This window comes from Natrix helvetica (assembly GCF_964273705.1).
Source record: "Natrix helvetica genome assembly, chromosome: 9".
Lineage (NCBI taxonomy): Eukaryota > Metazoa > Chordata > Lepidosauria > Squamata > Natricidae > Natrix > Natrix helvetica.
The window spans coordinates 21,488,262-21,502,149 of NC_138560.1; the positions used below are offsets into that span (position 1 = coordinate 21,488,262).

Sequence of the window (13,888 nt, forward strand, 5' to 3'; positions counted from 1 at the left end):
GTCCACCTGGCCCTCCCTCCCCACCCATTCCCCGAAAGGTGAGAAAGTACCAGACCTCTATAAAGCAATTGATTCCAAAGTACAGGATGTATAGGAAAGAAAGAAAAGTCTAGAGGAAGTATAGGGCCCCCCCTCTTCCCCTGAAGAATGGCAGATTCACGGATCTGACACCCCGTCTAGATGGTTAGAATCTCTGTATCTTGGGCCTCATCCACTTACGTATGTGTGTGTGCGAGTGTTTTTAATCTGCAATTTTGACCATGTTCCCAATTGGAGACAACTTTTTGAAGGCCCTCTCCTATCTTTCCTGCATGTTCATTTTCCTGAATAATTTAATGCTACCTGCAGGCTTTGTAAACAACTAAACGCATGTAATACAGATGAGCTTTCCAGTATGATTTTTTTTTCCAGAGTCGGATACAACCCTGTTCTAACTTCACAGAGCATTGAAGAACACGGAGATCTTGTCTTCTCAAATTGCAAGGAAACCTCCCCCCCTTCACCTCCCCCCCTTCTCTCCCCCCCCCCCCCCAGTTCTGCCGGGGCTTCCTCACCCTGCTTGCTGCGTTACAAGAGAAACAATCAACCTTGACTGCCCAGCTCTCTTATCTTCTCCTTCCAGGTATTTACAAAAGAGAAGATGTCCATCTCCTCCTCCAGGTAGACCAAATTACAGGGCCGCTGGACATCTTCACGAACAAATTCAAGAATGATAAGTGGGCATTGGATGGACACGTAAGTCTTTGCCGGAAACATTTCAATGACAGACGGGGAACATAACATTGGGGGGATGGGAGAGCTTTTGCAATGAGGGTTAGAAGCAGCAAAATCTAAGATTAATAATATTCCCCAACCTGATGGCCTTGGGGTCTGTGACAGTGGTGGGTTGCAAATATTTTTACTACTGGTTCGGGCTCGCTTCCGTGCCTCCCGCCTCTGCTACTACGGGTTTGGCCGATCCGGGCTGAACCAGGAGCAACCCACCACTGGTCTGTGACTCTCAGATTTCTCAGCTTGTAGGAATTCATGAAGTTCTCATTCTGAAACATTTTGAGGGCACAAGGAAATCTTGCAAACTGTCATCTTATGTATCAGAGAAACTAAAGATAAGTTTCTCTCTCTCTCCCTCTCCCTCCCTCTCTCTCCCTCTCCCTCCCTCCCTCTCTCTCTCTCTTTCTCTCCCTGCCTCTTCCTTCCTCTCTCCTTCTCTCTCTCATTCCCTCCGTCTCTCCCTTCTTCCCTCTCCCTCCCTCTCTCTCCATCTCTCTCACCCTCCCTCTCCCTCCCTCCCTCTCTCTCTCATTCCCACCATCTCTCCCTTCTTCCCTCTATCTCCCTCCTCTCCCTCCCTCTCCCTCTCTCCCTCCAATTGTTCATTCTCTCTTTTTAAATGGTTAATCAAAGAAAAAAGAAAAGACTCTGACTAATGATTCTCGTTAGAGACATTTAGGCACGCTTTTCATTGATGAAACAATCTCAAAGTGAGAAGCTACAAATGTAAATGCCCGACAGGAAAATTACAATTGCAAACAAAATGTTAAATATTTAAAAATGTTTCAAAGCCAGAAAACAGTTTGAAAAATTTATTATGTAAAACAGGGCAATATTTTTTCCTAAGATGATGCAGTTGGGTGGTTACTTCCTTCAGTTCTTTCTTGTTTACCTTCTTATTTGACCAAACCTTTTGCCCCTAAGCCTTTCGGGGGACAATTTGGGATGGAAAGAGCTTGAATGTCCTGATGTACAGTATAGAAACAAATGTTCTCTCTTTAGCAGACTAGAGGAGACAGAAAGTATGGTTAAAGTGTTGAACTAGCTCTAGGCTTTCAGGCATTCAGGAACCTTCCACTCATACAGATTTTGTGATACAGTGGCTCAGTGGCTAAGATGCTGAGCTTGTCGATCAGAAAGTCAGCATTTCAGCGGCTCACACTCCTAGCACCGCATAACCGAGTGAGCTCCCCTTACTTGTCCCAGTTCCTGCCAATCTAGCAGTTCAAAAGCATGTAAAAAATGCAAGTAGAAAAATAGGAACCACCTTTGGTGGGAAGGTAACAGTGTTCCGTGCGCCTTCGGCATTTAGTCATGCCAGCCACATGACCACGGAGACATCTCCGGGCAGCGCTGGCTCTTCGGCTTTGAAATGGAGATGAGCACCGCCCCCTAGAGTTAGGAACGACTAGCATATATGTGCGAGTGAGCACTTTTATATTTACTTTATATCTACTGACCCAGGACCCAAGAACACCCCTCTAGCCTTTTTTTATACATTTAACAATCTCAGGCCAAAATAAACCCCAATCTTCAAGCATGTCTCAATCAAAATTGACCCAAGAAAGGCAGAAGATGCTTCAGACAAACACCACAGGAATTCCTCTGAGAAGACTGATTTCCAGTATATCTGTCTTTGCCTAGACCAGGGGTGTCCAAACTTGGGAACTTTAAGACTTGTGGACTTCAACTCCCAGAATTCCCACGTTTGGATACCCCTGGTCTAGACGGCACTACCAAATTAATCCCCACAAAACTATCCCTGCTAGAGGGAGTCCTCAACTTGCAACCACAGTTGGGACCAGAAATTCCGTGGCTAAGCAAGGTAGTTGTTAAATGAGACAGGCCCGCTTTTATGCCTTTTTTTTGTGAAAGTTGTTAAGTGAATAACTCGGTCATTAAGCAATTCTTGCATCCCCTATTGACTTTGCTTATCGGAAACTGGCTGGGAAGGTCACAATATGGTGGTCACATGATCCCAAGGTGCTGCAACCGTTGGGAAAAAAATGCCAGTTGCCAAGTGTCCAAATTCCTATCCGATGTGACCACGGGGATACTAGGATGGTCATAAGTGCAAGGTTTGGTTGGAAGTTCCTTTTTTCAGTGCTGTTGTAACTTTGAACCATTCATTTGAACAATGAATGGTTATAAATTGAGGGCTACAGGTAATTTGGTTCCAAGATCCTCTACCTAACTTGTCCTATCATACCTTCTATTTCTTTTTAGAAAGATTGTACCACAACATTTGAGCCATATTTTGAATGTACTAGCACGAAGAATCAGACTTAAGTTTGACTTTCAGATTGCTATTTTTTAAAAATTCCATAAATGGTTATACAATTGAGCATCTTGTCGTAGTGGTTGTTAGTTGCAAAGTCATGTCCGACCCATTGCGACCCCCATGGACAATGTTCCTCCAGGCCTTCCTGTCCTCTACCATCCTCTGGAGTCCATTTAAGCTCAAGCTGACTGCTTCGGTGACTCCATCCAGCCACCTCCTTCTCTGCCGTTCCCTTCTTCTTTTGCCCTCCATTGTTCCCAGCATTAGGCTCTTCTCCAGGGAGTCCTTCCTTCTCATTAGGTGGCCAAAAGTATTTGAGTTTCTCCTTCAGGATCTGGCCTTCTAAAGAGCAGCCAGGGTTGATCTCCTCTAGCATTGACTGGTTTGATCGCCTTGCAGTCCAAGGGACTCGCAGGAGTCTTCTCCAGCACCAGAGATCAAAGGCCTCTATTCTTTGGCGCTCAGCCTTCCATTGAAATTACAGCCATACATTGCAACTGGGAAAACCATAGCTTTGACTATACACACTTTTGTTGGCAGGGTGGTGTCTCTGCTTTTTAGTCTGCTGTCTAGATTTGCCATAGCTTTCCTTCCCCAAGAGCAAGTGTCTTTTAATTTCTTGGCTGCAGTCCCCATCTGCAATGATCTTGGAGCCCAGGAAAATAAAATCTGTCACTACCTCCATTTCTTCCCCATCTATTTGCCAGGAATTGAGAAGGCCGGATGCCATGATCTTCGTGTTCTTAATGTGGAGTTTCAAGCGAACTTTTGCACTCTCCTTCTTCACTCGCATCAAGAGGCTCTTATAGCTCCTCTTCACTTTCTGCCATTGAGCATCTAAGTCATTTATAGCTTTTATCGTTCTGGTCAAGGAACTTCCTTCATTATCATCATAGTGTCAGCCTTCCAAACATCATGCAGAATTAAATCAGAGTCCAAGGCAGAGCTATCCTTAAAGTTCCAATTTAATAAGACAGACATGTTGGCAACAAACTGTGGAAATCCCAAATCTAAAAGCTTCCTGGGATTCCACCCAGTTGAAAGTTCATGATCTTATCCCCACACCCATAAATCCATCACATGGTCCAATCTTCTTCAGCCATGCTGGCATCTCCACCCCACTGGTTCCGGTTAGGTGCAGAGGTGCGGAGACAAAAGATGACTTTGGGCTTCTAGAAAGGAATGACAACAATACATTCCACAATTCTACTCCTTTCTATTCCCCCCTCCCAATTACTACACTAATAGCATAGTGAATTAATAGAAAGTGTGGCAGGCCAAAGATCCTAAAAAGGAATATAACTGCGGGCCTGACACATACCTTCTAGTAATTTATTGTTCCTCAGCAATGGATTTTTGCTGTGAAATCAAACATGTGCTTTTATCGAAGTATTGTATAATTTTAAATAAATCTGATAATTTCTGGACAAATCATCTTTAAAACTATAATTGTCCTATTCCTATCGCTGATTTTTTTTCCACTTTGCATTTGGATTTTGCAGTATCTTTTCATTTCCTGCTTCAAATACAGGTCACCCCAGAAGCTTCAAGTGGAACATTTGTCTACCAAGGATTTGTCCATGGCAAAGGTTTTGGACAATTTGGTCTCCAAAGACTAGGTAAGCTGACTAATTTTGAAGTTGACCCAAAACAGTAACTTTAATTTATATAAGCAATATGAGAGTTGTGAAATTTTCCATTTACGTTTCAGGGGGTATCAGCTATTGTATATAGTTGCTTGTTTTTCTGCCTTTCCAATGTAATTTTTGTCGTTTTGTAAAACTCAGTTTCAGGTGTTGCTTAAATAAGTTCATTTCCAGAATTTTGCCAAATTCTATCCCCTCACCATCACTGTTCAACACTTAATATAGTCATTTTGTCAATGTTATTAATACATTTGTAATGTAGTTTTATACTATTCATTGTGTGCATAGTGTTAAGTGTGAACACTGTTTTGGGGTCTTGGGCTTCAAATTCCCAAAAAGGCGTTAAGAGTTGTTAACCTAATCTTGCAAAACCTCTTCTCCGGAATATTGTACTGCAAATTAGGGCATACAAAACCTTTGCCAGACCAGTTCTCGAATGCAGCTCATCTGTCTGGAATCCCCACTGTATATCGGGCATTAACACACATCAACACAAGTCCAGAGGTATTTCACGAGAAGAGTCCTCCACTCCTCTGCTCGCAACAGATTCCCTTATGCTACTAGCCTTGAAATTTTGGGCTTAGACAACCTAGAACTACACTGCCTACAGTCTGAGCTAAGTGTAGGACACAAAATTATCTGCTACAACATCCTACCTGTCAATGACTACTTCAGCTTCAACCACAATAATACACGAGCACACAATAGATACAAGCTCAAGGTTAACCACTCCAAACTCAATTGCAGAAAATGCGACTTCAGCAACAGAATGGTCAATGCCCGGCATGCACTACCTGATACTGTGGTTTCTTCCTCAAACCCCCATAACTTTAACCTAAGACTGTCTACTATCGACCTCACCCCATTCCTAAGAGGTCTGTAAAGGGGGCGTGCATAAGCGCACCAGCATGCCTTCCGTCCCCGTCCTACTGTCCCCATTTATTTGTACTCATTTCATGTGCTCATGTCCATGTTTATATTTATACCTGCTATGTTGTGCATGTTTGACGAACTAAATAAGTAAATAAAATCAATCAAATAAAAGGAACATTTGTCTATTCATCTTGGGGGGAAAAAACCATACAAGGCTTCATGTTTTGTTTTGTCTCATAAAAAAAAAACATCTTTCTCATTGAAGAACGAGTAAGTGACTGTGAATGAATGGATAAGTCTACCAGCACTTTTGTCAAGCCTTCTACCTCTCATGACTTTAACTCAACTACTGTTCTCATTAACCCCATCCGAGGTTATTTAATTAGAGGTGCCAGGGATTAAATCTGAAATTTACCTTATTTTTTGGAGTATAAGACGCACCAAGGTTTTGAAGAGGCAAATTAAAAAAATAGTTTTTACACTCTACAAACCTCCAAAAAATGGCCTGTTTTTCACGAAAACGAGCCCGTTTCCCCCCCCCAAAAAAGGATATGAATACCCTTTAGGGGGCTTGCAGAGTGATCCTGGAGGGCTCCCCCCTTCCAAAAAATGAGCAAAAAAAATGGCCCATTTTTTGCAAAAACGGGCCCGTTTTTTTTGTCAAAAAAATTGCATGCATAGCCTTTAGGAGGGTCATTGAGTGCTCCTGAGGGTTGGGGGGGGGGCAAAATTGAGCAAAAAAAGGGCCGTTTATCGCTCATTTCTGCCCTCCCCAGTCCCCAGGAGCACTCTGAAAGCCTTCTAAAGGCTATGCACGGCCATTTTGGTGAAGGGGGCTGGGTTTCAGGAGGCAAAAAAAATGCTGTATTCAGTATATAAGACGCACCCAGATATTCAGCCTCTTTTTTTGAGGGAAAAGGTGCATCTTATACTCTGAAAAATACGGTAAGTATTTTGTTATGTTTATATGCAGCCTCCCCTCCCCAAATGTACTCAGCACCAGCAATTTAATGGTGTTTCTTTTTCCAGATAACAGCATCATTGAACGGGATTCTGAATCAATAGGACATCCATTTGCATCCAACAGCAGCTCAGTTGCAGCTGCGATCCTCGTGCCTTTCATTGCCCTGATGATTGCAGGGTTTGTGCTCTATCTCTACAAGCACAGGTGAGATGTTCCAAGTAGAAAAGGCAGGAAATCACCTCTCAGGGCTTCATAACAAGGACTGTCAGAATAATAGCGATAGCACTTAGACTTATATACCGCTTCAGAGTGCTTTCCAGCCCTCTCTAAGCGGTCTGCAGAGTCAGCCTATTGCCCTCCAACAATCTGGGTCCTCATTTTACCCACCTCAGAAGGCTGAGTCAATCTTGAGATGGTCAGGATTGAACTGTTGGCTGTGGGTAGAATTATTCTGCAATACTGCATTCTAACAACTGGGAGGGAGGGAGGGACGGAGGGAAAGAAGGAAGGAAGGACAGACAATAGCAACAGCCCTTAAATTTATATACCACTTCACAGTGCTTTGCAACTGTCTCTAAGTGGTTTACAGAGTCAGCATATTGCCCCCAACAATCTGGGTCCTCATTTTACTGACCTCAGAAGGCTAAGTCAACCGAAAGGAAGGGAGGGAGGGAGGGAGGGAAGGAGGGCAGCCTTCTCTGAGTGGTTTACAGAGTCAGTCTAGTGCCCCCAACAATCTGGGTCCTCATTTTATCCACCTTGGAAGGATGGAAGGCCGAGTCAACCTTGAGCCTGGTGAGATCCGATCTACCAAATTGCAGACAGCCGGCATTCAGCAGAAGTAGCATGCAGTACTCCACTCTAACCACTGCACCACCATGGCTCGAAAACCTACAATCATGGGTTTTCTGATCCAATATCCTCTGGATTAAACCACATTTCTCATGATCCCCATGTTGTTAGTCCTATCAGGTAGACCAACTAAGAAACAGACTTCATGCAGATCTCAGCTACCTATACCTAAAATAGCTACAGTAACAGAATCTTGCAAGTCTGAATTTGTGCTACTTTTCCTTCCACTTTTATCTCTATGGATATTGGAGGGATGGGGGACTTGGAATATTGCATCCAGTTTTGGTCGCCATGATATAAAAAAAGATGTTGAGAACTCTGGAAACAGTGCAGAGAAGAGCAACAAAGATGATTAAGGGACTGGAGGCTAAAACCTATGGAGAACAGTTGCAGGAACTGGGTATGTCTAGTTTAAGGAAAAGAAGGACTAGGAGAGTCATGATAACAGTGTTCCAAAATCTAAGGGACTGCCACAAAGAAGAGGGAGTCAAACTATTCTCCAAAGCATCAAATGGCAAGTCAAGAAGCAATGGATGGAAAGTAACCAAGGAGAGAACCAACCTAGAACTAAGGAGAAATTTCCTGACAGAACAAATTAATCAGTGGAACGACTTGCCTCCAGAAGTCATGAGTCTTCCAATACTGGAGGTTCTTAAGAAAAGTTTGGACAACCCTTTGTCTGAAATGGTATAGGAGTCCTGCTTGAGTAGTAGGTTGGGCTGCACTCAAGTTTAATTGATCTGTCATCTTGGTTGTGGGCCTTCCTTCTGCCCTTCAAGGCCATCCTCTTTGTTCACTACATAGTGCTGAAAGCTGCCATCCAATGCCATGGAAATAGTATCCATTTCTTTCATACCTCCTAGGAGCCCACCACATTTGTACCTCTGCAACTATAAATTTCCAAGAACGAAGGCAAAATTTCCTATTAGTGAGAACAATTAACCAGTGGAACGGCTTGCCTTTAGAAATTGTGGGTGCCCCAGTGCTGAGGGCTTTTAAGAAGGGACAGGACATCTACTTCTCTGAAATGGTATAGGGGCCTCCTGCTCAAGCAGTGGATTAGACTAAAAGACCTCCAAGATCCCTTCCAACCATTAAATAGTAGATGAATATACTGTTCGGCAGAGCTAGGCTGGTGCCACAATTAAACTGCACTTTGGGGTGCTCCATTTCAATTAATTTGTTTTTTTTTAAAGTTCATTTATATTCAGCATTTTTAAACATTAAAATCACAATTACACTTTTACAGCTTTTCCGCTATCTGTATTCTTTTTTCTAATTTCTAATTTTCCATTCTACGTCCTATTGTTTCAAACATATACCTCCTTGTTTCATAATTATTATTTGTAGAATATATGCAACATATATACAACATTTACATCTCTATTGATTTCTGAATATATACCATCTCCTTTTGTTATACTTTCTATACACTCATTATGCGTTAATTTTACATCTCTTTTCAAGCCAATTATACCACCTATTCCATATCTTATAATACTCTATTTCCTCTCTATCCCTTAGTTCCATTGTTAATTTATCCATTTCCGTGCATTTCTAGCACCTTTTTTTTTTAATGATCTCTGCATTTGAGGGGATGATTTTTTTGTTTCCAGTTTTGGGCGAATGAGATTCTGGCTGCAGTAATTATATGAAGCCTAATATATTGCATTTCTTTGCTTATATTGCCTTTTATTATTCCCAAAAGAAACAGCTCAGGTTTCATGTCAATTTTTTGCTCCGTTACTTCCTCCCACCATTTTTGAATTTTTGTCCAGAGTTCCTTCGTTTTGGGGCAAGTCCACCACACGTGATATAATTGATTTCAATTAATTTGAACGAGAGAGAGAGAGAGAGAGAGAGAGAGAGAGAGAGAGAGAGAGAGAAGGGACAAACGGGATGTTTACAGATTTCCCTGCATTGTAGTTTCTTTATATACCTGTCTTGCAGAGCCCCTCCCCCCATGACCTCTTTCTTCTCTCTGAAACAGAAGGAGACCGAAGGTGCCGTTCAATGGCTATGCTGGCCATGAAAACACCAATGTCCGAGGAACCTTTGAAAACCCAATGTATGACCGCAATTTGCAGCCCACAGACATCATGGCCAATGAGGCAGAGTTCACCGTCAGCACTGTCTGTACTGCCGTATAGCACTTACAATTCTGTGTGCAGTAAGTATCACATCCCTATACAAATTTCCCACATATGCTTTTCAGCCAACTACGGGGACCCATCAAATTATCATTAGCCTAGCATTTAATTTGAAAAGGGTTGGGTAATAATAATCACTATTATTCCCATCTTAGTGAAAGAAAATGACTGTCACAGCTGCAGTAACCATTTCTGGACATAAGAAACAGAAATATTATTCAGATGCGAGCTTTGGAGATATATATATTTTAATTATCAGCCACATTTTGTAAGATAGGGCATCTTAAAAAAATTATATACTATATATCGTCCATCCATCCACCTTTCCACTGATCCATCCATCCATCTATCCATCCAATTTGGATGACTATCTCCCTTTATTCTCTAAAGTTTTCCATTTGGACAACTGTGGGACTTTTTCACCTACTCAAAAGAGTCCTTTCTTTTCCCAAATAATCTAAGGAGTTTTGGTTAGGAAATATACCTTGCTGCAAGAATACTTTAGTGTTCTTCCTAATTATGATCCCTATACAAGTCATAGGCTATGTTCCCACAACTTGCTTAAATTACTAAATTAACACATCAGTGTAGGCCACAAGTGTCAAACTTGCCGTGTCATGTTGCCATCGTGTGACATTTCATGACGTTTTCCCCATTCACAGAGCTGGGAGGGGCATGGACTGCAGGTGACGTATCCGACCCGCAGGTCACCAGATTGACACCTCTGGTGTAGCAATACACTAAGCCATAAATCAATCAAATGATATTTTAAGATACAAAAAACGAACCAAGGTTAAAAATAACCCGATTCATCATTCTTGAATCATCCATTGATGATTCAATTTGCAACAACTTGCAAGTTGAGGCAATGCTGATTAATTTCTACAGGGATTCGCATATTTTGCAGAGCCTACCTGTTTGATTAGCTTATGGTTTAACATGTTCTGCACACCCAGAAAATGGCTTAAGTCAATAACCAAATTAAGGGTGATACAGAATTGAACTGCCCGCGTGTCTAGACAGTGAGCAGCGACTGAAGAGTGTTGTGTTTCTTCAGGATACTTGCTTATCTTATCTACAAAGGGAGTTTGTTCTGTACACCAGCCATCACTTCGTTAGGTCAAATAAGCTGGCAATGCCACAATAACGTCATGTTAACTTTTCTATGTGCTTTCAGGGACTTGTTGATCCATTAATGTTACCATTCCTTTGAGAACTATTTGGGTATTTTTTTTTTTTAAAGGACAGTGTTGGCGAACCTTTTCAGCACTGAGTGCCGAAATGGGGGTACATGTGTGCATGCCAGAAACCAGAGAGCAGCTGCCCAGTGCTCATACGCATGCTGGGAAGATGATCTTCTGGTTTCTGGTGCGTGCATGCACACCGGCCACCTGGTCTTCCGGTTTCTGGCACGCATGCATGCATGAAGACCAGCTGGCTGGTGTGTATGCATGTGCTGGAAACCAGAAGATAATCTTTCCAGTGTGCGCATGCGCACTGGCCAGTTCTCTTCCAATTTCCAGTGCTCCTGCACATGTGAAGATCAGCTGGCCAGCACGCCAGAACCCGGAAGAGCAACGAGCAATGGCTCGCCTACTCAAAGAGATGACTCTGTGTGCCACTTCCAGCACGCATGCCATAGGTGTGCCATCACGGCCCTAGGGCATCTTTTTGGATGCAGGGATAGGTAAACTATTTCTGGCCAGAGGGGCTATCAAATATTTATTTATGGTCTTGGAGTTTGATGGAATGTTGGTATGTGATGATATGGTGCAAAATCAGGAACCATATTTGCAGGGTTTAAAGTTTTATTTGGAACAGGTGCTTAAAGATTATCACTCTAATACAAAACATCATGCTGACAAAAATAGGTAGACCGTAGGCCGAAGGGATATAGGTCGCAGCCAGGGGTGGGTTCCTGCCGCCATTGCTACCGGTTCAATGCCTGAAAAACGTTGCACATGCACAAAACATTTAAAGGGGGGGGTATTTCATTTTTTCAATGAAGATTGTTCTGCGCATGTGCAGAACAGAAAAATCAAGATGGCACTGCCAAGGATAGAACCGGTACGGTCACGTATCCGCTGGGTTTACTACCTATTTGGCTGTACCGTACCGTACCGTACATGCAGGAACCCACCTCTGGCCCTAGCCCTTCTTCCCAATTAAACTGATCATCCATCCATCCACCTTTTTTTAAAAAAAAATACAACACAAACATTTAAGTTAACAGAAACAGAAAGCTCCTTGTGATAGAAACCCCTTTCTCCCTCACCCCCCCCCCCCTCTGTGTGTATGTATCTGTTCTCTTCTCTGTGCAGCCTTCTCCAGAGACGGAAATCTCACCAGTGCCCAATGATCCTCCTGCTTCATCTTCGCCCATGATCTTCTCACCCAGAAATGTTGGGGCTGTGGGAGTTGATATGGTGCCTTTGAGCTGATCCAGAGAGAGAGAAAGAGAGAGAGAGAGAGATAGAGACTGCCTTGCTGTTTATCACTGCTCCGCACCATCATTGCCCATAGTCCTGCCCTCCTGCAACTGATAATCAGATCTACCAAAGCATCCACCCCAGCTCTTGTGCCAAGAGCACAAGATGTGGAAATCTATCCTCCTCCCTCTCTTCCAGAGATGCTCCTCCCCATCCTTGAGCCTTTTTTCTATCGGTTCCTGGCCAACCTTTGGACTGGCTGACTGCTGCTAAAAGACCATTGATTGTCCCACTGTTTGCCTGTGGTCGATAATCACCTTTCTGGGGGACACTTCATGGCAACCTAAGAAAATCCACCCACCCTTGGCTGCCAGATGAAGCTGCACAAGAGGCACATGCTGGTTGAGGAGACTTGTGGATGCAGAGACCTTGGGCTAAACGTATCCAGCATATCAAACTCATACAGCAAGATAAATGTTCCTTAGATATGTGTTGGTTCTCCTCCTCTCCCTTCCTCACCCTTATATATTTATTTCATATTAATATTCTAGTGCAAGAATGTCACGTTTCTGACCCTCCTTGCAATCCTCTGAGAAGGCCTCATTCCTACCCTCCAATTTGCATTTTTAGAGCATTTGATTCTTAGGCTTTCTAAAATTGGCAACCCTTCCCATCTCCAGGTCCTATGATTAGATCAACCCAGAACCACTTCTTTTAGACTAAATGGTCATCTTTGCTAGCTTTAGGGTGATCCAGAGAAAATACAGAACTTCCTAAGAGATAGAGTACTTGGCATGAGAAATGGGCCTCCTCCTATACAGAACTTGGTGAATCCAATTATTGCTATCTCAGTTCCAGCTCGTTCATTTCTTGGAGGTCTGTTACAGTTTGTCAGCTCCTGATCTGCAATATTTTCTTTTGGGGGGGGGAGTAGCATTCCAGCCAGGTATTTTCATTGCTGTGTGCAATGCTCTTTGGACCTTAGCAAGCATGAGGATCATGGACACCTATTATTCTGTGTCTGTGACATCACAAATACCTGATGTGACTAATTTATTTTTCTGATTTATATATATTTCTATATTTCTAAGAAGTCAAATGCCATCATAGAAGGTCCATTCACTTGATGTTCTAGTTTTTGAAATAAAATGGTAAGTAATTTCCCCCACTTGCATTATCACCTGCTTTCACTTACCTGTTCTGCTTCATCCTTGGCTATATAAACCCACTGCAGGGCTAAAAGGACAACTCACCTGTTGGAGAAAGACCTCATTCAGCTACCCTCATCTATTCTTATGAGGATCTTGCACTACTGTCCTGGTTAATCTAGGCCTGACATCCAGGGATTTTTCTCTGTCTGGTTCTCCTATTGAGGCTGCCTTATACCAATTCATTCCTCTACTGCAGCATTATCTACACCAATGGCAACAGACCAGGGACCGGGACTGCCTGTGGCCAACCAGCTGCAGGAAGTTCACCATTGACCACCATTCCATCTTCTTCAAGACACCAGGGATGGAGTCTAAGAAATTTTGCGCACAAAGTGAAGTCTGATGACCTTTCCCCAATAGCCTGAAAGAAAGTCTCATCTCAGGTTACCTAAGAGTTTCCAAATACAGTCAACAAGGCTGCCAACCTATGACTCTTGGCTTCTATTCCATCCCATTGCAAAGGTGAGCACAATCTATGCCATGATTTCATTGCCCCAAGTCCTTCCCACCGCAACAGCCCATGCTGCGGAGAAAAGGACAGCACAGCACAATGGGATCAAGAGTAGCATTGCAAAGAACAGGGAGCCAGGACTACAGAGCAGCAGTGGCCTCAAGTCCCTCCTACCATCTAGTCAAGCTTCTTCAGTTCTGATAGAAGCTTCCTTGATGAGAAGTGAAACATTCAAAGAAAAAAAAACCCAAGAAATCCCA

The 13,888-nt window shown here is 43.0% G+C and overlaps 1 protein-coding gene and 1 long non-coding RNA gene across 2 annotated transcripts in view; one reads left to right on the forward strand and one right to left on the reverse strand.

Annotated features, from left to right (window-relative positions):
- Positions 1 to 12,775, forward strand: part of CSMD2 (CUB and Sushi multiple domains 2) — a gene marked incomplete at its 5' end in the record, with an annotated part of 765,891 nt that extends 753,116 nt beyond the window's left edge. The window contains 5 exons of the mRNA XM_081962655.1: positions 623 to 735; positions 4,584 to 4,671; positions 6,601 to 6,739; positions 9,378 to 9,557; positions 11,859 to 12,775. Of these exons, the coding sequence (XP_081818781.1) occupies positions 623 to 735; positions 4,584 to 4,671; positions 6,601 to 6,739; positions 9,378 to 9,537 (500 nt within the window). The 3' untranslated portion in view covers positions 9,538 to 9,557; positions 11,859 to 12,775. The remainder of the gene's footprint in view (positions 1 to 622; positions 736 to 4,583; positions 4,672 to 6,600; positions 6,740 to 9,377; positions 9,558 to 11,858) is intronic.
- LOC309397002 overlaps positions 11,398 to 13,888 on the reverse strand; it is an 86,720-nt gene continuing 84,229 nt past the window's right edge. The window contains exon 3 of the long non-coding RNA XR_014176188.1: positions 11,398 to 11,974. This is a non-coding gene — a long non-coding RNA (uncharacterized lncRNA). The remainder of the gene's footprint in view (positions 11,975 to 13,888) is intronic.